Raw genomic sequence first — 25,708 nt, forward strand, 5'->3', positions numbered from 1 at the left:
GACAATAACTAAGTCTAATTGTCCTGTTGGAACACCCGACTGCAATTGGAGCATTAAATAAGTAAATAATTCATACCAACATTACGTTTAATTCATTTAAAAAAGAAAAACACTAAAAATCTCAAGGGATCCAAAATGGCCCCACTCATAAAAGTGTTCAAATAAAGTCATGCATTTCTATTTTTTTTTACTTCAACCCATTGTTTTTCAACCACTGTGCCGCGGCCGTGAGATATTGCCTGGTGTGCCGTGGGAAATTATGCAACTTCACCTAATTTATCCCAAAAACATTTTTGGCAAATCCCTAATTAGAAACTGCCAATAATGTGCCGCTGCTTAGTGTCTGTGCTGCGTAAAACTCGGCAGGGTAACCACGTAATACTCCATGTCAGTAGGTGGCAGCGTTGCTTTGTAAAAGTCGGAGTGTGTCGGGTGAGACGAGGACGGTTTGTTGTGATCCTGGTATGCAGACCACAGTGGGAGGCAGGGTGCGGGTGTAAAGGGTATGCAATGCTTAAACCCCAGAATGAACGAAAGGAAATGGCTACGCAGAACAAAAGTCAAAACTGAACTGGCTACAAAGTCAACAGAGACAAAATGCTGGACGACAGCAAAAACTTACGGCGTCTACAAAGTGCATCCGTACGTGACATGACAATCAACAATGTCCGCACAACAAAGAAGGATAGCAACAACGTCAACCTTGCCTCGAAAAAGGTTGAAAAACACTGGCTTAGCGCACCCCCCCCCCCCCCCCTCCCCACCCTCACCCCCCCCATCCTCCCGCTCACCGCAGTGAGTCATCCTCACCTGGTGAATAATTAAAAAGGCCGCTGAGGTTTCCGTGGAAGTGATACCCTGCTCCGTGTCGCCCGAGGGGGGCGGGGTTTAGAGGCTCCCTCGCTTCACAACATCGCCCGCCACATTTTCCCGTGATTTGTGCCTCTCTGAGGGCGCGCCTCCTTCTCCTTCCCGCCACTGCACTCTTATCTCCTCCGAGTGCACTCGGCTTTGGCCGCGTTGCATCAGCGCCCGGCTTTCACACAAATGGGCGGCGTTACATCAGGAAAACGAGTCAATTCGCGGGCGACGGCGGGGGGCGGCGGAGGTTGAGGGGTGGGGGGTATTGGCGAGTGAATATCTAAGTGGGAGTTTCTTCTAGGCTGCGGCCGTGATGAGGATTCCTGGAAGCGAGGCTGCAGCACTCGAGAAAAGATCAACAACAACATTAGAGCACCTTTTAGCGAGCAACATTAATGCACAGCAGACGTCTGACAGCAGCAATAAAATCACCTTTTTTTTTTTTTCTTTTTTTTTTTTTTTTTTAATTTAATTTTTTTTTTTTTTTTTTTTTTTTTAATAATGTCCTGCCCAGCTTCTTGGGCAAATCATATAGCAGATGTAGATGATCATATAGCAGATGTAGATGCCCATATCGGCTGTTCAGATTTACTTTACAAAAGAGAAGTGTAGGATACTTCTCTTGTTGCCTTACTTGTATTTTTTTTTATTTTATTTTATTTTATTTTATTATTATTATTATTATTTTTTTATTATTATTATTTTTTTTTAATAATGTCCTGCCCAGCTTCTCGGGCAAATCATATAGCAGATGTAGATGCCAATATCGGCTGTTTAGATTTACTTTACAAAAGAGAAGTTTAGGATACTTCTCTTGTTTACTTGTATTTTGACTTTTTTTGACTTTATTAAATGTATTAATATTTTTATTTGGTGCAGCCGGGCCGGAGCAGGAGGGGATAGAAAGAGAGAAAAAGGAAGACAGAGGGGGGAATTGTGGGGACAAGAGGGGGATTAGACAGAGAGACAAAAACAACAACAGCAAACACAACAACAACAACAACAACAACAACAGAGCAACATCAGCAAATACGACATGTACAAATATGATGGTAAAAGTAATAGCAAATAAGCAGTTAGCGAAAATAAAATAAAAAAAATACAGAAATGACAATGAGCATTATTACACTAAAAATGGAGCAATATGAATACCAATAGAAATAGTGCTATTGATAATAAACAATACCAATACTTTATTATCAACAATACAATTGTTCAAATGCAACAATACATATACGTAATGATAACTTGAGATACGAAAGAATGCAGAAAAATGGAGGGGAAGAAAGAGAAGCAACCTACATTAACCTTGTAGATTGTTATAGTAACAATAGGTTAAGCCAATAAAATCACCTTTTGATCCATCCGGGACTTCACCGAGTCGCATTTTGGGTCCGCGTCCAACTCCGCCAAATAATCTAGCTCGTGTTTTCAAGCTCTGGCTTCTCCTCGGCACAATTGCCAGTAACCGAGTAGATTGATACTGGTATGTCGACCCAACACGTATGGTTACACACACCCCCCACCCCCCACACCCCCCCACCTGCAGGCTGCGGCCAATCACGCCGAGCAACCAACGGGGGCTCCACCCCCAGATGTTTTTGTTTGGCTTGCCGTTGTCCTGCCCGCGTGCCCTTTAACCCGCGCTTGTCTTGTGTTTTCTCCCCTTCAGCCTCCGCCAACAACACCCACGCCTGGCAGTCGCAGTCACGTGAGTCGCCATCGTCTTCTCACCTCCACGCTTCTTTCACGATGACACGACGGCCATTAGCAGTAGTAGTTACAGTATTTGGGATATAACGATAACAGCAAATAACAATACAGTTAAGTAGAGATATAGAAAGCAAATAAAACATGAAAACAATAGTTATATTAACTTATTTACTTATTAACTTATTAATTAATTTACCATCCAGCTTCCTTGTCAGTATCCTCGCTACTATCATGAATATATTGCTCTTATTATAATATATTGCTCATCATTTATCTATAAGATATGCGAGTTTCTATTATGATATACTATTCACATAATATGGACCTTTCTATTATAATATTAACATACTATGCATGTTTTGTTATAATATTAGCATAGTATGCATGTTTTATTGTAACAAACTATTAAAATAACATGCATGTTTTATTAAAATATTAGGATAATAGGCATGTATTTATTAAAACCTACTATTAACATAAAATGCATGTTTTATTATGATATTAGGATAATATGCATGCATTTATTAAAACATACTATTAACATACTATGCATGTTTTATTAGAATATTAGGATAATATGCATGTATTTATTAAAACATACTATTAAAGTAAAATGCATGTTTTATTATAATATTAGGATAATATGCATGCATATATTAAAACATACTATTAACATACTATGCATGTTTTATTATAATATTAGGATAATATGCATGTATTTATTAAAACCTACTATTAGCATACTATGCATGTTTTATTAGAATATTAGGATAATATGCATGTATTTATTAAAACCTACTATTAACATAAAATGCATGTTTTATTATGCTATTAGGATAATATGCATGCATTTATTAAAACATACTATTAACATACTATGCATGTTTTATTAGAATATTAGGATAATATGCATGTATTTATTAAAACATACTATTAAAGTAAAATGCATGTTTTATTATAATATTAGGATAATATGCATGCATATATTAAAACATACTATTAAAATAAAATGCATGTTTTATTATAATATTAGGATAATATGCATGCATTTATTAAAACCTACTATTAACATACTATGCATGTTTTATTATAATATTAGGATAATATGCATGTATTTATTAAAACATACTATTAACATACTATGCATGTTTTGTTATAATATTAGCATAGTATGAATGTTTTATTGTAACAAAGTATTAAAATAACATGCATGTTTTATTTAAATATTAAGATAATATGCATGTATTTATTAAAACATACTATTAACATAAAATGCATGTTTTATTATAATATTAGGATAATATGCATGTATTTATTAAAACCTACTATTAACATAAAATGCATGTTTTATTATAATATTAGGATAATATGCATGTATTTATTAAAACCTACTATTAACATACTATGCATGTTTTATTATAATATTAGGATAATATGCATGTATTTATTAAAACATACTATTAACATACTATGCATGTTTTGTTATAATATTAGCATAGTATGAATGTTTTATTGTAACAAAGTATTAAAATAACATGCATGTTTTATTTAAATATTAGGATAATATGCATGTATTTATTAAAACATACTATTAACATAAAATGCATGTTTTATTATAATATTAGGATAATATGCATGCATTTATTAAAACATACTATCAACATACTATGCATGTTTTATTATAATATTAGGATAATATGCATGTATTTATTAAAACCTACTATTAGCATACTATGCATGTTTTATTAGAATATTAGGATAATATGCATGTATTTATTAAAACCTACTATTAGCATACTATGCATGTTTTATTATAATATTAGGATAATATGCATGTATTTATTAAAACATACTATTAACATACTATGCATGTTTTATTATAATATTAGGATAATATGCATGCATTTATTAAAACATACTATCAACATACTATGCATGTTTTATTATAATATTAGGATAATATGCATGTATTTATTAAAACCTACTATAAGCATACTATGCATGTTTTATTAGAATATTAGGATAATATGCATGCATTTATTAAAACATACTATTAACATACCATGCATGTTTTATTATAATATTAGGATAATATGCATGTATTTATTAAAACCTACTATTAGCATACTATGCATGTTTTATTAGAATATTAGGATAATATGCATGTATTTATTAAAACCTACTATTAACATAAAATGCATGTTTTATTATGCTATTAGGATAATATGCATGCATTTATTAAAACATACTATTAACATACTATGCATGTTTTATTTAAATATTAACATAATATGCATGTCTTTATTAAAACCTACTATTAACATACTATGCATGTTTTATTATAATATTAGCATAGTATGCATGTTTTATTGTAACAAACTATTAAAATAACATGCATGTTTTATTAAAATATTAGGATAATATGCATGTATTTATTAAAACATACTATTAACATACAATGCATGTTTTGTTATAATATTAGCATAGTATGCATGTTTTATTGTAACAAAGTATTAAAATTAAATGCATGTTTTATTTAAATATTAGGATAATATGCATGTCTTTATTAAAACATACTATTAACATACTATGCATGTTTTATTATAATATTAACATACTCAGGTTTTTATTGTAACATAACATAACATAACATTGTAACATAATGTGCATGTTTTTATTATAATATTACATATTATGCATGTTTTTATTAAAACATACTATTAACATAATATGCATGTTTCTATTATAATGTTAATATTAATATAATGTTCTTTTATAATATTAAGCTAATATGCATTATTTTAACATAATATTCATGTTTTAATATATCATACTACTAACATAACGTTCAAGTTTCTCTTATAATATTAACATATTATGCATGTTTTTATTATAATGTTGATATAGAATGCATGTTTTTATTATAATATTAACATAATATGCATGTTTTTTTTATTATAAAATGCATGTATCTATTATAGTAGTAACCTAATATGCATGTTTTATTATAATATTAACATATTGTGCATTGTATTATTATTTTAACATAATATGCAAGTTTCTATTATGAAGTACTGTTAACATAACATGAATGTTTTTATAGCATTAAAATATGCATGTTTGTATTATCGCATATTGTTAACATAACATGCATTTTTATTATAATATTAACATAATATGCATGTTTTTAATATTTAAGTTATTAACATAATATGCATGTTTCTATATTAATATAATATGAACATAACATGCATGTTTTATAATACTAATAGAATATGCATGTTTTTAATATTTAAGTTATTAACGTAATATGCATGTTTCTATTTTAATATACTGTTAACATGACATGCATGTTTTATTATAATATTATCATAATATGCATGTTTTTGTGATAATATTAACACAATATGCCTTTGTATTATAATTTTAACATTATATGCACGTTGCTGTTTAAAAGTACTTTTAACATAACATGAATGTTTCTATTTTAATATTATTCAAATATGCATGTTTGTATTATTACATACTATTAACATAACAGGTATGTTTTGATTATAGTATGAACTTAACATAAATGTTTTATTACAATACCTTAATATGCAAGTTTTTATTATAGTATAATATGCATGTTAGTATCATAATATACTATAACATAATATGCATCTTTTTTATTATTACATACTATTAACATAACAGGTATGTTTTAATTATAATATGAACATAACATGCATTTTATATCAGAATATTAACATTATATGCATGTTTATTTCATAATATACTATTAACATAACATGCATTTTTATTGTATTATTAACATAATATAAATGTTTTTAATATTAAGTTATTAACATAATATGCATGTTTTTAATATTAAGTTATTAACATAATATAAATGTTTTTAATATTAAGTTATTAACATAATATGCATGTTTTTAATATTAAGTTATTAACATAATTTGCATGTTTCTATTTGTATGTTTTTACTATAATATTAATATACTATGCATTTTTTATTATAATACCTAAATATGCACATTTTTATTGTAATATAATATGCATGTTTGTATCATAATATACAATAACATGATATGCATATCTTTATTATTACATACTATTAACATAACAGGTATGTTTTAAATATAGTATGAACATAGCATGCATTTTTTATCGTAATATTAAAATTGTATGCATGTTTATTTCATAATATACTATTAACATAACATGCATTTTTTTATTGTATTATTAACATAATATGCATGTTTTTAATATTAAGTTATTAACATAATTTGCATGTTTCTATTTGTATGTTTGTACTATAATATTAATATACTATGCATTTTTTATTATAATACCTAAATATGCAAATGTTTATTGTAATATAATATGCATGTTTGTATCATAATATACTATAACATAATTTGCATCTTTTTTATTATTACATACTATTAACATAACAGGTATGTTTTAAATATAATATGAACATAACATGCATTTTTTATCGTAATATTAACATTATATGCATGTTTATTTCATAATATACTATTAACATAACATGCATTTTTTATTGTATTATTAACTTAATATGCATGTTTTTAATATTAAGTTATAACATAATATGCATGTTTCTATTTGTATGTTTTTACTATAATATTAATTTACTATGCATGTTTCATTATAATACCTTAATATGCAAGTTTCTATTATAATATAATATGCATGTTTGTATCATAATATACTATAACATAATATGCATCTTTTTTATTATTACATACTATTAACATAACAGGTATATTTTAATTATAATATGAACAAAACATGCATTTTTTTATCGTAATATTAACATTACATGCATGTTTATTTCATAATATACTATTAATATAATATATATATAATAATATAATATGCATTTTTTTATCATAATACCTTAATATGCAAGTTTCTATTATAATATAATATGCATGTTTTTATTATTACATATAATTAACATAACGGGTATGTTTTAATTATAATCAAACATAACATACATTTTTATCATATATTAACATAATATGCCAGTTTATTTTGCAGGCTTTTATTATGATATTAATGTAATATCATAGTATTCTCACGTTTTGGGGCATAGACATATACACGTATATAGGCAAGTAACAAAATAAATACCCAATAAAATATATTTTGTACTGTTTATAAATGTTTTGATGGTAATAAAAATGCTGCTTTCTGAATGCCTCATTAGGAATACATTTGAGCAACATTGTGTACAATGTCTCCCTCTAGTGGTGGAAGAGAGAAATGTCAGCCTTTTTGCTGCACTTGTCAGTAGTGAATGAGGGTTTATTCAGGGCCCCATGAAGTACATGTTTGGCGCCCCCTGCGGGCACAAAGTGAAAAGTTGACCGACTAGTTTTTGTGGCCCCGGCAGTGCGTTTCGCTCCGTACCGGCCGCAGGACATCGCCCTCAAGCCGCTGCTCTTCGAGGTGCCCTCCATCACCGTGGACTCGGTCTTCACGGGCCGCGAGTGGCTCTTCCAGGAGATCGACGCCCACCTCAACCGCCCGCCCTGCGGCGGCAGTCGCGGCGTGGTGGTGGTGGGCAACATCGGCTTCGGCAAGACCGCCATCGTCTCCCGCCTGGTGGCGCTCAGCTGCCACGGCACCCGCATGAGGCAGATCGCCTCCGACAGCCCGCAGGCCTCGCCCAAACGTAGGCGCTCTTATCAACAACGCCCGTCTCGCCCTTGTGATTGAACGAGTGTGTCCTGTTCAGATGGGGAGGGGCTCCCACTCAGCCAGCCCCAGCCCGCACACGGCACCCTGGGGGGGGGCAGCTGCCCCGGCACCCCCGAGATGAGACGCCGTCAGGAGGAGTCCATGAGGAGGCTGGCCTCTCAGGTACGCTCGTCTGTGGAACGCTCGCTCTCCCTGACCACCTGAGGGCACCACAGACTGTGGATGCTTTTAAAAAAAGGCTTAAAAACCCTTCTTTTTAAAAAAGCCTTTTTTTAAATTTATATATGCATACTAGTTTTAGCTATTTGGCTATTCTAGTTTTTATTAGGGACCGAATGTCCCTTCGGGACAGAGGACCCTATTGAATTTCTAGCGTTTTTCTTTATTATTATACCGCCGCCTCTTTGAGCTGTAATTTGACCCCTTTAACATGCTTCAACACTCACCAAACTGGACACACACATCAGGACTGGCGAAAATTGCGATCTAATCAAAAAATCAAAAATCAACAGGAAGTTGGCAATTCCCCCTTCAAAACAAAAGTTTAGTAAAAACAGTCACCTTTGCTCTTTGAGCTGTAGTTTGACCCCCTTCACATGCTTCAAAACTCACCATATTTGACACACACATCAGGACTGGCGAAAATTGCGATCTAATAAAAAAAAAAAAAAAAAAAAAAAAAACTCAAAATTGCGCTCTGGCGCCCCCTAGGAAGAAAACACAGACAAAACTGCCTGTAAATCCCACTAGGAATGTCAGAGAGACATGAAACAAAAACCTCTATGTAGGTCTCACTTAGACCTAGATTTCATACACTGACATCCTTCAGCAAAAATCAACAGGAAGTTGGCAATTCCCCCTTCAAAACAAAAGTTTAATAAAGTCACTTTTGCCTCTTTGAGCTGTAATTTGACCCCTTTAACATGCTTCAAAACTCACCAAATTTGACACACACATCAGGACTGGCGAAAATTGCGATCTAATCAAAAAACCAAACCCCAAAACTCAAAATTGCGCTCTGGCGCCCCCTAGGAAGAAAACACAGACAAAACTGCTCCTAGGAATCCCACTAGGAATGTCGGAGAGACATGAAACAAAAACCTCTATGTAGGTCTCACTTAGACCTAGATTTCATACACTGACATCATTCAGCAAAAATAAACAGGAAGTTGGCAATTCCCCCTTCAAAACAAAAGTTTAATAAAGTCACCTTTGCCTCTTTGAGCTGTAATTTGACCCCCTTAACATGCTTCAAAACTCACCAAACTGGACACACACATCAGGACTCGCGAAAATTGCGATCTAATCAAAAAAACCAAACCCCAAAACTCAAAATTGCGCTCTGGCGCCCCCTAGGAAGAAAACACAGACAAAACTGCTCCTAGGAAGAAAACCCAGACAAAACTGCCTGTAACTCCCAGTAGGAATGTCGTAGAGATATGAAACAAAAACCTCTATGTAGGTCTCACTTAGACCTACATTTCATATCTTGACAACCCCCAGCAAAAATCTACAGGAAGTTTGCAATTCCCCCTTCAAAATAAAAGTTGGGTCAAAACAGTCACCTTTTTTTAAACATTATCTCCTCTGAGCGCGTTTGTCGTGTCGGCTTCAATTAACTAGCACAGGAGAGAGATTGAACTCTTCTGATTAAAAGTTGATGAAAGAGTTTGAATTACTGCTCCGGTTTGGATTTTATGTGCCGTCAAAGTCGGTCCCGTCCATCACTGCTTGCAGCTTTAATTTTTATTTATTTTGTATTATCTTTTTATTTTTATTTGTATTTATTTTCTTTTTTTAATACACTGTAGCACTTTGAAGTTGTTCACTTAATGTAAAGTGCTTTTTACAAATAAAATCTATTATTATTATTATTATTATTATTAATCAAACTGATCGATAGCGCTGTCGATTGATGGATGGATGATGAACACATTTGAGGTGGGGTCGCGGGCGCAGCAGCCTAAGCAGAGAAGCCCAGACCTCCCTCTCCCCGATGAACACCGTGCATGGATCAATAACATTTGTCATCATTTTACAACAAAAAAGTCATAATTTTGACGAGAAAATATTGCAATATTTACAGAAACAGAAAGAATGTTAGGAATTGTTCCCAATTTTATAAAAAATAAAAATAAAAAAAAAGTCGACACATTGTGAGAAAAATAATGCTTTTTTATTTTTTGTAATTGGTTTTTAATCTTCATTATTTACTCCAAGTTATTACAGTATGTCCCTATATACATATTTGTTTATTTGAAATGTTTATTTATTTTTATACATTTTGGCCAAAGGGGGCGCATTTCAACTTCTTACACACACACTTGTTATTTCATATGTTGACCAAGAGGGGGAGCACTTCAAATTTTTACACACACACTTGTTATTTCATATGTTGACCAAAAGGGGGAGCGGAGCACTTCAAATTTTTACACACACTTGTTATTTCATATGTTGACCAAAAGGGGGAGCACTTCAAATTTTTACACACACTTGTTATTTCATATGTTGACCAGAGGGGGCGCCCTTTTAAAAGCGACACACAGTCAATGTGAAAAACCCCTCCCTTTTTGGGACCGCCCTCATTTTGATAGATGTCACCCCAAATGAGACATTGTCTATTGGATGCAATGTTATTGATTTATGTCATCACTTGTTCACACCTCCTCATGTGGAAGATACTTTTGTACTTTTTTTTTACTTTTGTATGCTGCTCCCCAAGGGGATGGGACAAATGCAGAGGACACATTTCGCCACATCTAGTGTGTGTGTGACAATCATTGGTACTTTAATCTTTAATCTTTAAACATTAAATCATCAAAAAAATCCTGACTTTGGAGCAATGTTCACGGACTCTAGTATTTGGCTCTCTATTAGATGCAATGTTATTGATTTATGTCATCACTTGTTCACACCTCCTCTTATGGAAGATACTTTTGTACTTTTTTTAAACTTTTGTATGCACATTAAATCATCAAAAAAAAATCCCGACTTTGGAGCAATGTTCACGGACTCTAGTATTTGTCTCTCTATTAGATGCAATGTTATTGATTTATGTCATCACTTGTTCACACCTCCTCTTATGGAAGATACTTTTGTACTTTTTTTTAACTTTTGTATGCACATTAAATCATCAAAAAAAAATCCCGACTTTGGAGCAATGTTCACGGACTCTAGTATTTATCTCTCTATTAGATGCAATGTTAGTGGGACCATGATTTATGTCATCACTTGTTCACACCTCCTCTTATGGAAGATACTTTTGTACTTTTTTTTAACTTTTGTATGCACATTAAATCATCAAAAAAAAATCCCGACTTTGGAGCAATGTTCACGGACTCTAGTATTTGTCTCTCTATTAGATGCAATGTTATTGATTTATGTCATCACTTGTTCACACCTCCTCACATGGAAGATACTTTTCCTTCTTTGTGTCTCAAGAAGGCTAGAAATCCAAGAACACACACACACACACACACACACACACACACGCACACACACACACACTGCTGCATTATGCAGATGTGTGTAAAAAAAGCAGCAACAACTTTGCAGTATGAAATATTAATTATTGCAGAATGCCACTTCCCAGCCATCTTGTTAACTCTCTGCATGAATAATTAACATCACTCGCTTTTTCACCCTCTTTGTTGTTGTTGTTGTTTTGTGTTTCACAGCTAGCTCGGATTGCATTGTGGACATTTTCTTTGTCATTTAAAAAAAAAAAAATCTTTCATCTCCACCTCCTGCCCAGCATAACAACTACACTGTAACATGTATTTGCCATATTCACGTGCCAATGTTGCCAGCGGGGAAACATGGCGACTCGACAGTATCGATTATCGGGTGTGCTTGTCTGGCGGTGGATTTTTTTTTTGCATGGAGTGAGAAGAGAAAGTTGAAATGAAGAAATTGTGGGTGAAAGAGGAAAAGTCACCTGGGCTGGTTTTTGTTTTTTTTCCAAACGGACCTTAGTCAGACCAATGTGGTCTGTAAAATATGCAAGGCAAGACCGCTAATACTACTCCACCTCGCGCTCACCCTTTAGAGCAGTGGTCCCCAACCACCGGGCCGCGGCCCGGTACCGGTCCGCGGACCGATTGGTACCGGGCCGCACAAGAAATTAAAAAAAAAAATTTTTTTTTTTTTTTTTTTTTAATGAAATCAACATAAAAAACACAATATATACATTATATATCAATATAGATCAATACAGTCTGCAGTGATACAGTCCGTAAGCACACATGATTGTATTTATTTATGTAAAAAAAATATATATATATTATTTTTTTTTTTTTTTTAAATACACCCCCCACCCCCCCCCCCCCCCCCCCACCCCCCACCGGTCCGTGGGACAAATTTTCAAGCATTGACCGGATACTACACCACCTCGCGCTCACCCTTTAGAGCAGTGGTCCCCAACCACCGGGCCGCACAAGAAACTAAAAAAAATATATATACTGTTTATATATATATTTTTTATTTTTTATTTTTATGAAATCAACATAAAAAACACAATATATACATTATATATCAATATAGATCAATACAGTCTGCAGTGATACAGTCCGTAAGCACACATGATTGTATTTATTTATGTAAAAAAAAAAATTTTTTTTTTTTTTTTTTTTTTTTTTTAAATACACCCCACCCCCCACCGGTCCGTGGGACAAATTTTCAAGCGTTGACCGGATACTACACCACCTCGCGCTCACCCTTTAGAGCAGTGGTCCCCAACCACCGGGCCGCGGCCCGGTACCGGTCCGCGGACCAATTGGTACCGGGCCGCACAAGAAATTAAAAAAAATATATATACTGTATATATATATATATATATATATATATATATATATATATATATATATATATATATATATATATATATATATATTTTTTTTTTTTTATGAAATCAACATAAAAAACACAATAAATACATTATATATCAATATAGATCAATACAGTCTGCAGTGATACAGTCAATAATTATCGACTGATATCGTGATGCGGTTTTCAGCCGTATCAAAAATGGACTGTTGTTGCGCAATCATGCGGCCATCTTCCTCTGCCCACTTCCTGTTTCTCTGCCTCTCTGTCGCCCCCAGGTGGTGGCCTACCACTACTGCCAGGCGGACAACGCCTACACCTGCCTGGTGCCCGAGTTTGTGCACAACGTGGCGGCGCTGCTGTGCCGCTCGCCACACCTGGCGGCCTACAGGGAGCAGATGCTGCGGGAGCCACACCTCCAGAGCATCCTCAGCCTGCGCTCCTGCGTCCAGGACCCCCTGGCGTCCTTCAGGCGGGGCGTGCTGGAGCCCCTGGACGCCCTTTACAAAGGTACCGGCGCCATTCTTTCATGCGGGGGGGATAGAGATGTGTGGTATCGACGATATCGCTACGACGGCACGCTATATGTCATTGTTGTGTCATGTTATGTCATGTATGATACCAAGTTACCACATCATGCTATGATGTCATTGTTGTGTCATATTATGTCATGTATGGTACCAAGTTACGACACGACATCATGCTATGATGTCATGCTATGATGTCATTGTTGTGTCATGTTATGTCATGTATGATACCAAGTTACCACATCATGCTAGGATGTCATTGTTGCGTCATGTTATGTCATGTATGATACCAAGTTACGACATCATACTAGGTTGGCATGCTGTGATGTCATTGTTGTGTCATTGTATGGTACCATGCTACGATGTCATTGTTGTGTCATGTTATGTCATGTATGGTACCAAGTTACGACATCATACTAGGTTGTCATGCTGTGATGTCATTGTTGTGTCATTGTATGGTACCACTCTATGATGTCACTGTTGTGTCATGTTATGTCATGTATGATACCAAGTTACGACATCATGCTATGATGTCGTGCTGTGATGTCATTGTTGTGTCATGTTATGTCATGTATGCTACCAAGTTACGACATCATGCTATGATGTCACGCAATGACGTCATTGTTGTGTCATGTTATGTCATGCATGGTACCAAGTTACGACACGACATCATGCTATGATGTCATGCTATGATGTCATTGTTGCGTCATGTTATGTCATGTATGCTACCAAGTTACGACATCACGCTAGGATGTCACGCTACGACGTCATTGTTGTGTCATGTTATGTCATGTATGGTACCAAGTTACGACACGACATCATGCTATGATGTCATTGTTGTGTCATGTTATGTCATGTATGCTACCAAGTTACGACATCATGCTATGATGTCATTGTTGTGTCATGTTATGTCATGTATGCTACCAAGTTACGACATCACGCTAGGATGTCACGCTATGACGTCATTGTTGTGTCATGTTATGTCATGTATACTACAAAGTTACGACATCATGCTGTGATGTCATTGTTATGTCATGTTATGTCATGTATGGTACCACGCTATGATGTCATTGTTGTGTCATGTTATGTCATGTATGGTACTAAGCTACGATGTCATGCTATGATGTCACGCTACAGTGTGACGATACGATATTATGCTAAATCACGCTACGCTACTAAGTTGTCATGCTACGGTATTGTGCTACAGTGTCACATCAAGGCGTTACGCAATAGTGTCGGTGTACGATGTTGTGTTGCGATGTCGCACTCTGATGTCACGCTACAGTGACGGTGTACGATGTTGTGTTACAATGTCACGTCATGATGTCACGCTGTAGTGTCGGTGTATGACGTCGTGCTCCGATGTCGCGCTATGATGTCATGCTATAGTATCGTGGTACGATGTTGTGCTACAATGTCAAGCTATAATATCGTGGTACGATGTCACGCTACGATGTTACGCTACGATGTTACGCTATGTCACACATACGATGTCACGCTTGTCAAGCTACGATGTCACGCTATAGTGTCAAGCTACAATGTTATGCTACGATGTTATGCTCTGTCACTCTACGATGTTACGCGATGATGTCACACTACGATGTCACGCTCGTTGAGCTACTATGTCACGCTATAGTGTCGAGCTACAATGTTATGCTATGTCACACTACGATGTTACGCGATGATGTCACACTACGATGTCCCACTTGTTGAGCTACGATGTCACGCTATAGTGTTGAGCCAAAATGTTATGCTATGTCACACTACGATGTTACGCGATGATGTTACACTACGATGTCACGCTTTTTGAGCTACGATGTCACGCTATAGTGTTGAGCTACAATGTTATGCTATGTCACACTACGATGTTACGCGATGATGTTACACTACGATGTCACGCTTTTTGAGCTACGATGTCACGCTATAGTGTTGAGCTACAATGTTATGCTACGATGTTATGCTATGTCACACTACGATGATGTCACTACGATGTCACGCTTGTTGAGCTACGATGTCACGCTATAGTGTCGAGCTACAATGTTACGCTGCGATGTTACGCTACGTCACACTACGATGTTACGCGATGATGTCACACTACGATGTCACGCTATAGTGTCGAGCTACAATGTTACGCTGCGATGTTACGCTACGTCACACTACGATGTTACGCGATGATGTCACACTATGATGTCACGCTATAGTGTCGAGCTACAATGTTACGCTACGATGTTATGCTACGTCACACTAGGATGTTAAGCGATGATGTCACACTACGATGTCACGCTTGTTGAGCTACGATGTCACGCTATAGTGTTGAGCTACGATGTTATGCTCTATCACACTACGATATTACACGATGATGTCACACTACGATGTCACGCTTGTCGAGCTACGATGTCACGCTATAGTGTCGAGCTACAATGTTATGCTACGATGTTATGCTATGTCACACTACGATGTTACGCTATGATGTCCCACTACGATGTCACGCTATAGTGTCGAGCTACAATGTTACGCTACGATGTTATGCTACGTCACACTAGGATGATAAGCGATGATGTCACACTACGATGTCACGCTATAGTGTCGAGCTACAATGTTACGCTACGATGTTATGCTACGTCACACTACGATGTTACGCGATGATGTCACACTACGATGTCACGCTATAGTGTCGAGCTACAATGTTACGCTACGATGTTATGCTACGTCACACTACGATGTTAAGCGATGATGTCACACTACGATGTCACGCTTGTTGAGCTACGATGTCACGCTATAGTGTCGAGCTACGATGTTACGCGATGATGTCACACTACGATGTTACGCGATGATGTCACACTACGATGTCACGCGAGGGGTGGGGATATAGATGTGTGGTATCGACGATATCGCTGCTCCGCAGAGAGGAAGATCGACTCGGAGGAGGACCTCATCGTCCTCATCGACGGTCTGAACGAGGCCGAGTTCCACAAGCCGGACTACGGCGACACCATCGTCTCCTTCCTCTGCAAAACCATCAACAAGTTCCCCCCTTGGCTGAAGCTGGTGGTGACGGTCAGAACCACCTTGGAGGAGATCGCCGGCCCGCTGCCGTTCCACCGCATCTCCCTGGACAGCCTGGAGGAGAACGACGCCATGGACCAGGACCTGCAGGGCTACATCCTGCACCGCATCCACAGCAGCCCCGAGATCCAGAACAACATCTCGCTCAACGGCAAGATGGACAACACCACCTTCGGCAAGCTCAGCGGCCACCTGAAGGCCCTCAGCCAGGGCTCCTACCTGTACCTCAAGCTGACCTTTGACCTCATCGAGAAGGGCTACCTGGTCCTCAAGAGCTCCAGCTACAAGGTGACCACGGCTTTGCTGACTCAACACTTTATGGTATTCACATTCAAATCGCATTTCATTTTAGGTGGATTCATTTTCAACAATAACACATTTTAGGAGTTATGATTTTGAAGAGATGTTTTTTAGGCCATCTGTGTGAAGTTGGTCCCCTTTTCATCGCCAACTGGGGTCGTCCCCATACACATGTTTTGGTACCGGTACCAAAATGTATTTTGATACTTTTCGACACTTTTCTAAATAAAGGGGACCACAAAAAAATTGTCTTTTTTTATAACAAAAAAATGTTAATGTACATGAAACATATGTTTATTATTGTCATTTAGTCCTTCAATAAAATAGTCAACTTGTCTTTTAGTAGTAAGTAAACAAACAAAGACTCCTAATTAGTCTATGCAGTAACATATTGTGTCATTTATACACCTATTATTTTGTACACATTATGAGGGACAAACTGTAAAAATTTGATTATTAATATACTTGTTCATCTACTGTTAATATCTGCTTATTTTCTGTTTGAACATGTTCTATCTACACTTCTGTTCAAATGTAATAATCACTTATTCTTCTCTTCTTTGATACTTGACATTAGTTTTGGATAGGGATGTCCGATAATATCGGTCTGCCGATACCTTATCTTCACCATACATGGTTGTCCAAATTAGGCATAATAATGTGTTAATTCCACGACTGCATATATCGGTTGATATCGGTATCGGTTGATATCGGTATCGGTAATTAAAGAGTTGGACAATATCGGAATATCGGATATCGGCAAAAAGCCATTATCGGACATCCCTAATAATAAGTTTGAAGAAATATTTCACAAATATTCTTCGTCGAAAAAACAGAAGCTAAAACGAAGAATTAAATTAAAATGTATTTATTATTCTTTACAATAAAAAAAATCAATTTACTTGAACATTGATTTAAATTGTCAGGAAAGAAGAGGAAGGAATTTAAAAGGTAAAAAGGTATATGTGTTTAAAAATCCTAAAATCACTTTTAAGTAGGGATGTCCGATATTATCGGTCGATAAATGCGTTAAAATGTAATATCGGAAATTATCGGTATCGAGTTTTTTATTATCAGTATCGTTGTTTTTTGTTTTTTGTTTTTTTTTGTTTTTTTTAATTAAATCCACATAAAAAACGCAAGATACACTTACAATTAGTGCACCAACCCAAAAAACCTCCCTCCCCCCATTTACACTCATTCACACAAAAGGGTTGTTTCTTTCTGTTATTAATATTCTGCTTCCTACATTATATATCAATATATATCAATACAGTCTGCAAGGGATACAGTCCGTAAGCACACATGATTGTGCGTGCTGCTGCTCCACTAATAGTACTAACCTTTAACACTTCATTTTACTCATTTTCATTCATTACTAGTTTCTATGTAACTGTTTTTATATTGTTTTACTTTCTTTTTTATTCAAGAAAATGTTTTTAATTTATTTATCTTATTTTATTTGATTTTTTTTTTTTTAAAAGTACCTTATCTTCACCATACCTGGTTGTCCAAATAAGGCATAATAATGTGTTAATTCCACGACTGCATATATCGGCTGATATCGGTATCGGTTGATATCGGTATCGGTAATTAAAGAGTTGGACAATATCGGCAAAAAGCCATTATCGGACATCCCTAGTTTTGGATGATACCACACATTTGGCTATCGATCCGATACCAAGTAGTTACAGGATCATACATTGGTCATATTCAAAGTCCTCATGTGTCCAGGGACATATTTCCTGACTTTATAAACATAATATGCTTTTTTTTTTTTAAAAGGAAAAAAGATTTTGTGATGCTAAAAAATATCGATGTAACGCCGGTTAGCTATTGTATCCTCTTACGGTGTGTAGCGAAGCATGTTTAGCTATTCCTCGCCCTGTAAAAACAGTCATAAAATATAAAATATTACGATAAACGGAAGAACGGTGTCAGGTTCAAACACTGATGACATCTATTAAACAAGACAAGAGGCAAAGAATTCAACAGAGACAGAATTCAATTCGGACTCAATATAGAGGAGAGTCGCCCGGACATTGTATCCGTCTACAACCTCCAGCACGCTCTGCCCAAAGATTGCACTCCTCCTTCTTTATTTGACTTTCAGAGGGAAGTGGGTCGTAAACAGCGTTGCCTTTGGTTACCGAACAGTTCGAAAGAAGAGGTCGTAAAATAGTTCAAAAAGAGTTCGTAAAATACTTCAAAAAGGGTTCGTCTGGAAATTGGGCAGATCCTGTCATCTCTCCGCTCTGAACTGTTGATTAGCATACATGAGAGAACACAGGAACGCCATCCCCTACACAGTGGAGTTTTACGAGCCTTACTCTTGGTAGGTTTCAAAAGACAACCTTTTGTCTTCTTGTCAGGAACACAATGTAATACAAAGTTTTTGTGATCATTTAGAAACAATTATTCAAACAAACAGAACCACTGTTTTTTTACAGTAAAAAAAAAAGGCAAATTAGTCGCCAGAATTTTCATGTAAAAATGACAGTGTTTTGGTTTTTTTACTACATATTAATAAGCAGGGTAAGTGGAAAAAAAGTACTTTTTTTTTTTTTTTTTTTTTTTTTTTTTTGAGTCGCTAGGTTGTTTTTTTTACCATAAAAAAAACAGTGTTGCCGTTTTTCCCTTTACAGTAATACACCATAAAAACAAAAAAAAACTACATTGTATGGTAAAAAAAAAACAACAACAAAAACAACTCAGGTACCAAAAGCTTATTTTTTCTTTTCAATTTACATTAATACAATGGGAAAAAAATCACTGTAAATTGTACTATCAAATCTATTGTTGGTTCTACAATTTGATGGATAACTTGCTCTGAAATCATAAGTCAAACAGATAGCAGTGTTTCCCACACATTCATTTATTTGTGGCGGCCCGCCACGAAATAATTAAGGCCGCAACAAAACAAAAAAAAACAAAAAAAAATTTTTTTATTTTTTTTTTATTTGTTTATTTATTTATTTATTTATTTTTTTTGTGTCCTGTCCAGCTTCTCAGCAAATCATATAGTTGATGTAGATGCCCATATTGGCTGTTCAGATTTACTTTACAAAAGAGAAGTGTAGGATACTTCTCTTGTTGCCTTATTTGTATTTGACCACTACGGTTTTCTGTTTATTTGTTACTGACTGTGGCAGGACACCTCTGCCTCTGTTTCACTTTATGTTGCTGGTAAATAATATGCTTGTAGTAGTAGGCTAAAGTTAAATGATTTAGTATGCACTAATTAAAGGGGCAGAGCTTTAAGAGACATTTTAGCTTTTATATTTTATAAGATATATTTTTTGTAAGAACCACAATTAATAAATATATTTCAGTGAATAACTTATTGTTCAAATATGTATATAAATATGTACATAAAGTGTTGTAGTTATATTGTAAAATGGATGGATGGATGGACGTTTAAAACAAAACTGTTATTATTCATTAGTAAGTATACATTTTTTGAGCCTTTTTAGAGAAAATCATATCATTTTAGTAAATTATGCAAATTACTCGATGTCATGGTGACCACGCCCATAGCCACGCCCCCACCGCCACAGGTATCTTGGCAGTTTATGGGAAACACTGGATATGATATGATTATTTTAATAAAAACAATCTTTGGAAAGTATAATAATATAATATTTGTTGCATATTGGATCATATTAAAGTTATTATTAAAATGTGTGCAATTTCACGCAGAACATATATTTTTGTGTCAAAATGGAAAGACTAAATACATTTAGCAATAAAAGATAAGTTACTTTATTGACATATTAATAAATTTGACTCCAGTATCATAAGTCCTCTGAATCAGTGGTCCCCAACCACCGGGCCGCGCAAGAAATTTAATTTAAAAAAAAACAAAAAAAAACTTTTTTTTTTTTTTTTTTTTTTTTTTTAAAAATTAAATCATTATAAAAAACACAATATATACATTATATATCAATATAGATCAATACAGTCTGCAGGGATACAGTCCGTAAGCACACATGATTGTATTTCTTTATGAAAAAAATAAATAAATAAATAAATTTAAAAAAAATTAAAAAAATTTTTTTTATTTTTTTTAAATTTTTTAATTAAATTTCTTGCGCGGCCCGGTTTTCAAGCGTTGACCGGTCCCCTGCCACAAAAAGGTTGGGGACCACTGCTCTGAATGACCAATCATTTGTTGTTGCCGGGCAGATTTGGGAGGGCTCAAACGTGACTGCCCCAAAGGTTAGCTGCACAAAGAGCCACCAGGAGCAGGAAGACCGCACAATTACTCTGTATTGATTATAAAATGGATGCCAGAAGAGGATGGCTAACACAATGTCCTCCCTCAGGTGGTCCCGGTCAACCTGGCGGAGGTCTACCTGCTGCAGTGCAACATGCGCTTCCCCACGCAGTCGTCCTTCGAGCGGGCGCTGCCCCTCCTCAACGTGGCCGTGGCGTCCCTCCACCCGCTGACCGACGAGCAGATCTACCAGGCCATCAACGCCGGCTCGCTGCAGGTACGACGCCCCGCTCGGGGACGCCCGGGGTGTGACGCTAACGCGCTGATGTGGTGACGCAGGGCACGCTGGACTGGGACGACTTCCAGCAGCGCTTGGACAACCTGTCCGTCTTCCTGGTGAAGAGGAGGGACGGCACCCGCATGTTTGTCCACCCGTCCTTCCGGGAGTGGCTGATATGGCGGGAGGAAGGAGAGAAGACCAAGTTCCTGTGTGACCCCAGGTGAGAACACTACTTTATCTTTTTGTGTTAGCTTAGGTCTCCAAACTTGACTTTAATACGGACTTCATTCAATAGCCCGACTGTTATACCACCATCTATCGATGGTACAATGTAAGAAATTCAGGTCAATGAAATTTAAAACCCTGTAAGACCCAAATGTAGAAAAACCTAAAAAAAAAAAAGTGACCTTTTAGATGTTGTCGTAGGAGGCATTTGAACACAACACAAGGGTAGAAAGTATACTATCCATGTATAGAGAAAATACCAGGCAGTGGTGTGGTGGAGGGAATACACCCTGTTTGAGCCCACCGCAACAAGACAGCTATTTTGACTACCACATTCACCCAGTGTTGTATATTTGCAACAATTATGTAACAAGCTCTAAATGAAATTTAATGCATCTGTTCCACAATAACTACATATGTACATGCTCTAGACCAGGGGTCACCAACCTTTTTGAAAGCAAGAGCTACTTCTTGGGTAGTGATTAATGCGAAGGTCTACCAGTTTGATACACACTTCAATAAATTGCCAGAAATAGCCAATTTGCTCAATTTACCTTTAACTCTGTTATTATTAATAATTAATGATATTTACACTTAATTGAACGGTTTAAAAGAGGAGAAAACACGAAAAAAAAAAATGACAATTCAATTTTGAAACGTGGTTTATCTTCAATTTCGACTCTTTAAAATTCAAAATTCGACCGAAAAAAAGAAGAGAAAAACTTAAAAAAAGAATTTATGGAACATCATTAGTCATTTTTCCTGATTAAGATTAATTTTAGAATTTTGATGACATGTTTTAAATAGGTTAAAATCCAATCTGCACTTTGTTAGAATATATAACAAATTGGACCAAGCTATATTTCTAACAAAGACAAATCATTATTTCTTCTAGATTTTCCAGAACAAACATTTTAATAGAAATTCAAAAGACTTTGAAATAAGATTTAAATTTGATTCTACAGATTTTCTACATTTGCCAGAATAATTTTTTTGAATTTTAATCATAATAAGTAGAGATGTCCGATAATATCGGCCTGCCGATATTATCGGCCGATATATGCGTTAAAATGTAATATCGAAAATTATCGGTATCGGTTTTTTATTATCTGTATCGTTTTTTTTTGGGGGGGGGGGGGTTTGTTTGTTTTTTTTATTAAATCCACATAAAAAACACAAGATACACTTACAATTAGTGCACCAAGCCAAAAAACCTCCCTCCCCCATTTACACTCATTCACACAAAAGGGTTGTTTCTTTCTGTTATTAATATTCTGCTTCCTACATTATATATCAATATATATCAATACAGTCTGCAAGGGATACAGTCCGTAAGCACACATGATTGTGCGTGCTGCTGCTCCACTAATAGTACTAACCTTTAACAGTTAATTTTACTCATTTTCATTCATTACTAGTTTCTATGTAACTGTTTTTATATTGTTGTACTTTCTTTTTTATTTAAGAAAATGTTTTTAATTTAGTTATCTTATTTTATTATTATTTTTAAAAAGTACCTTATCTTCACCATACCTGGTTGTCCAAATTAGGCATAATAATGTGTTAATTCCATGACTGTATATATCGGTTGATATCGGTATCGGTTGATATCGGTATCGGTAATTAAAGAGTTGGACAATATCGGAATATCGGATATCGGCAAAAAGCCATTATCGGACATCCTTAATAATAAGTTTGAAGAAATATTTCACAAATATTCTTCGTCGAAAAAACAGAAGCTAAAACGAAGAATTAAATTAAAATGTATTTATTATTCTCTACAAAAAAATAATAAATTTACTTGAACATTAATTTAAATTGTCAGGAAAGAAGAGGAAGGAATTTAAAAGGTAAAAAGGTATATGTGTTTAAAAATCCTAAAATCACTTTTAAGTAGGGATGTCCGATATTATCGGCCGATAAATGCGTTAAAATGTAATATCGGAAATTATCGGTATCGTTTTTTTTATTATCTGTATCGTTTTTTTTTTGTTTTGTTTTTATTAAATCAACATAAAAAACACAAGATACACTTACAATTAGTGCACCAACCCAAAAAACCTCCCTCCCCCCATTTCTTTCTGTTATCAATATTCTGGTTCCTACATTATATATCAATATATATCAATACAGTCTGCAAGGGATACAGTCCGTAAGCACACATGATTGTGCGTGCTGCTGCTCCACTAATAGTACTAACCTTTAACACTTCATTTTACTCATTTTCATTAATTACTAGTTTCTATGTAACTGTTTTTATATTGTTGTACTTTCTTTTTTATTCAAGAAAATGTTTTTAATTTATTTATCTTATTTTATTCTAAAATTGTCTTTCTGAAAGTTATAAGAAGCAAAGTAAAAAAAATGTATGAATTTATTTAAACAAGTGAAGACCAAGTCTTTAAAATATTTTCTTGGATTTTCAAATTCTACTTGAGTTTTGTCTCTCTTAGAATTAAAAATGTCGAGACCAGCTTGCTAGTAAATAAAAAACATTTTAAAAATAGAGGCAGCTCACTGGTAAGTGCTGCTATTTGAGCTATTTTTAGAACAGGCCAGCGGGCTACTCATCTGGTCCTTACGGGCGACCGCGTTGGTGACCCCTGACCTAGACATTGTAATAACAACCAAAACAAATATAAAAGACATTTTACTTAGTTGAATCTTATAAATCCAGTCCAATGAAACAAATAGATGTTGTTCGAAGGAAACCTTGAGAGTTTGTGTGAGTTCATGGCCAGAAGGCGGGACTTGTAAACAAATGTACGATCCAATAGCCTTGTGAGACTGAACAATAGGACCCAATGACTATGTCAAGGTGGTAAAAAAAAAATATATATATATATTTATATATAACGGGTTGTTTTTTAGGATGGTTAAAGGTAACGTTGTAATTTTACAACAAGGGCTGTTACAGGGTTAATTATGCACACAACAGCTACACAGAAGCTAAGCACACAATAGCACACAAGCTAGACATAAGTCATAATAATTGAACAATATTGCGGTGTGTCAATATAAACAAGTGTCAAATAATGCATATGACTCGCACAGTTGAAAGTATCCAGTAACAAACGTGTCCGCATCATTCAACGCACTGCGCCGTGAGCTTATTATTATCATTTCCTTTGATCGAACCTTTTCTAGCATTCCACGCTACAAAATAATACCAGTTTAGTACAAGTATGTACGACGTGTGTTGTTACCGTAAGGCAGTGGTCTCCAACCTTTTTGTAGCTGCGGACCGGTCAACGCTAGAAAATTTGTCCCACGGACCGGGGGGAGGTTTTATTTTTTTTATTTTTTATTTTTTTTATTTTTTCATTAAGAAATACAATCATGTGTGCTTACGGACTGTATACCTGCAGACTGTATTGATATATATTGACATACACACACACAATATGTATATATTGTGTTTTTTATGTTGATTTAATTTAAAAAAAATAAATATATATATATATATATATATATATATACATGTATATATATATATATTTAAATTTTTATTTATTTTTATTTTTTTTTCATTTCTTGCGCGGCCCAGTACCAATCGGTCCGCGGACCGGTACTGGGCCACGGCCCGGTGGTTGGGGACCACTGATCTAATAGACAATGTCTCATTTGCACCCCTTTTAAAAGTGCTCCCCCTCTGGCCAACATATGAAATAACAAGTGTGTGTCAAAATTTGAAGTGATCCCCCTCTTGTCCACATGTGAAATAACAAGTGTGTGTAAGACATTGAAATTAAAAAAAACCTCTTTTTTTTTTCATTTTTTTTTTTTCATAAAGAAATATAATCATGTGTGCTTACGGACTGTATCCCTGCAGACTGTATTGATATATATTGATATATAATGTATAAATTGTGTTTTTTATGTTGATTTAATTTTATTTATTTATTTATTTATTTTTTTAATGTTTTTTTTTTTTTTTTTTTTTTTAATTTCTTGTGCGGCCTGGTA

At 35.1% G+C, this 25,708-nt stretch overlaps 1 protein-coding gene across 3 annotated transcripts in view; it reads left to right on the top strand.

Annotated features, from left to right (window-relative positions):
* Nucleotides 1-25,708, top strand: part of LOC133656290 (protein TANC2-like) — a 255,231-nt gene that overhangs the window by 203,285 nt on the left and 26,238 nt on the right. For all 3 annotated transcript variants that reach the window (XM_062057295.1, XM_062057293.1, XM_062057294.1), the window contains 7 exons: nt 2,534-2,572; nt 7,997-8,278; nt 8,342-8,466; nt 13,407-13,638; nt 16,561-17,009; nt 21,347-21,514; nt 21,577-21,737. In XM_062057295.1, coding sequence (XP_061913279.1) covers nt 2,534-2,572; nt 7,997-8,278; nt 8,342-8,466; nt 13,407-13,638; nt 16,561-17,009; nt 21,347-21,514; nt 21,577-21,737 — 1,456 coding nt within the window. The remainder of the gene's footprint in view (nt 1-2,533; nt 2,573-7,996; nt 8,279-8,341; nt 8,467-13,406; nt 13,639-16,560; nt 17,010-21,346; nt 21,515-21,576; nt 21,738-25,708) is intronic.

The sequence above is a fragment of the Entelurus aequoreus genome, linkage group LG08 (assembly GCF_033978785.1).
Source record: "Entelurus aequoreus isolate RoL-2023_Sb linkage group LG08, RoL_Eaeq_v1.1, whole genome shotgun sequence".
NCBI lineage: Eukaryota > Metazoa > Chordata > Actinopteri > Syngnathiformes > Syngnathidae > Entelurus > Entelurus aequoreus.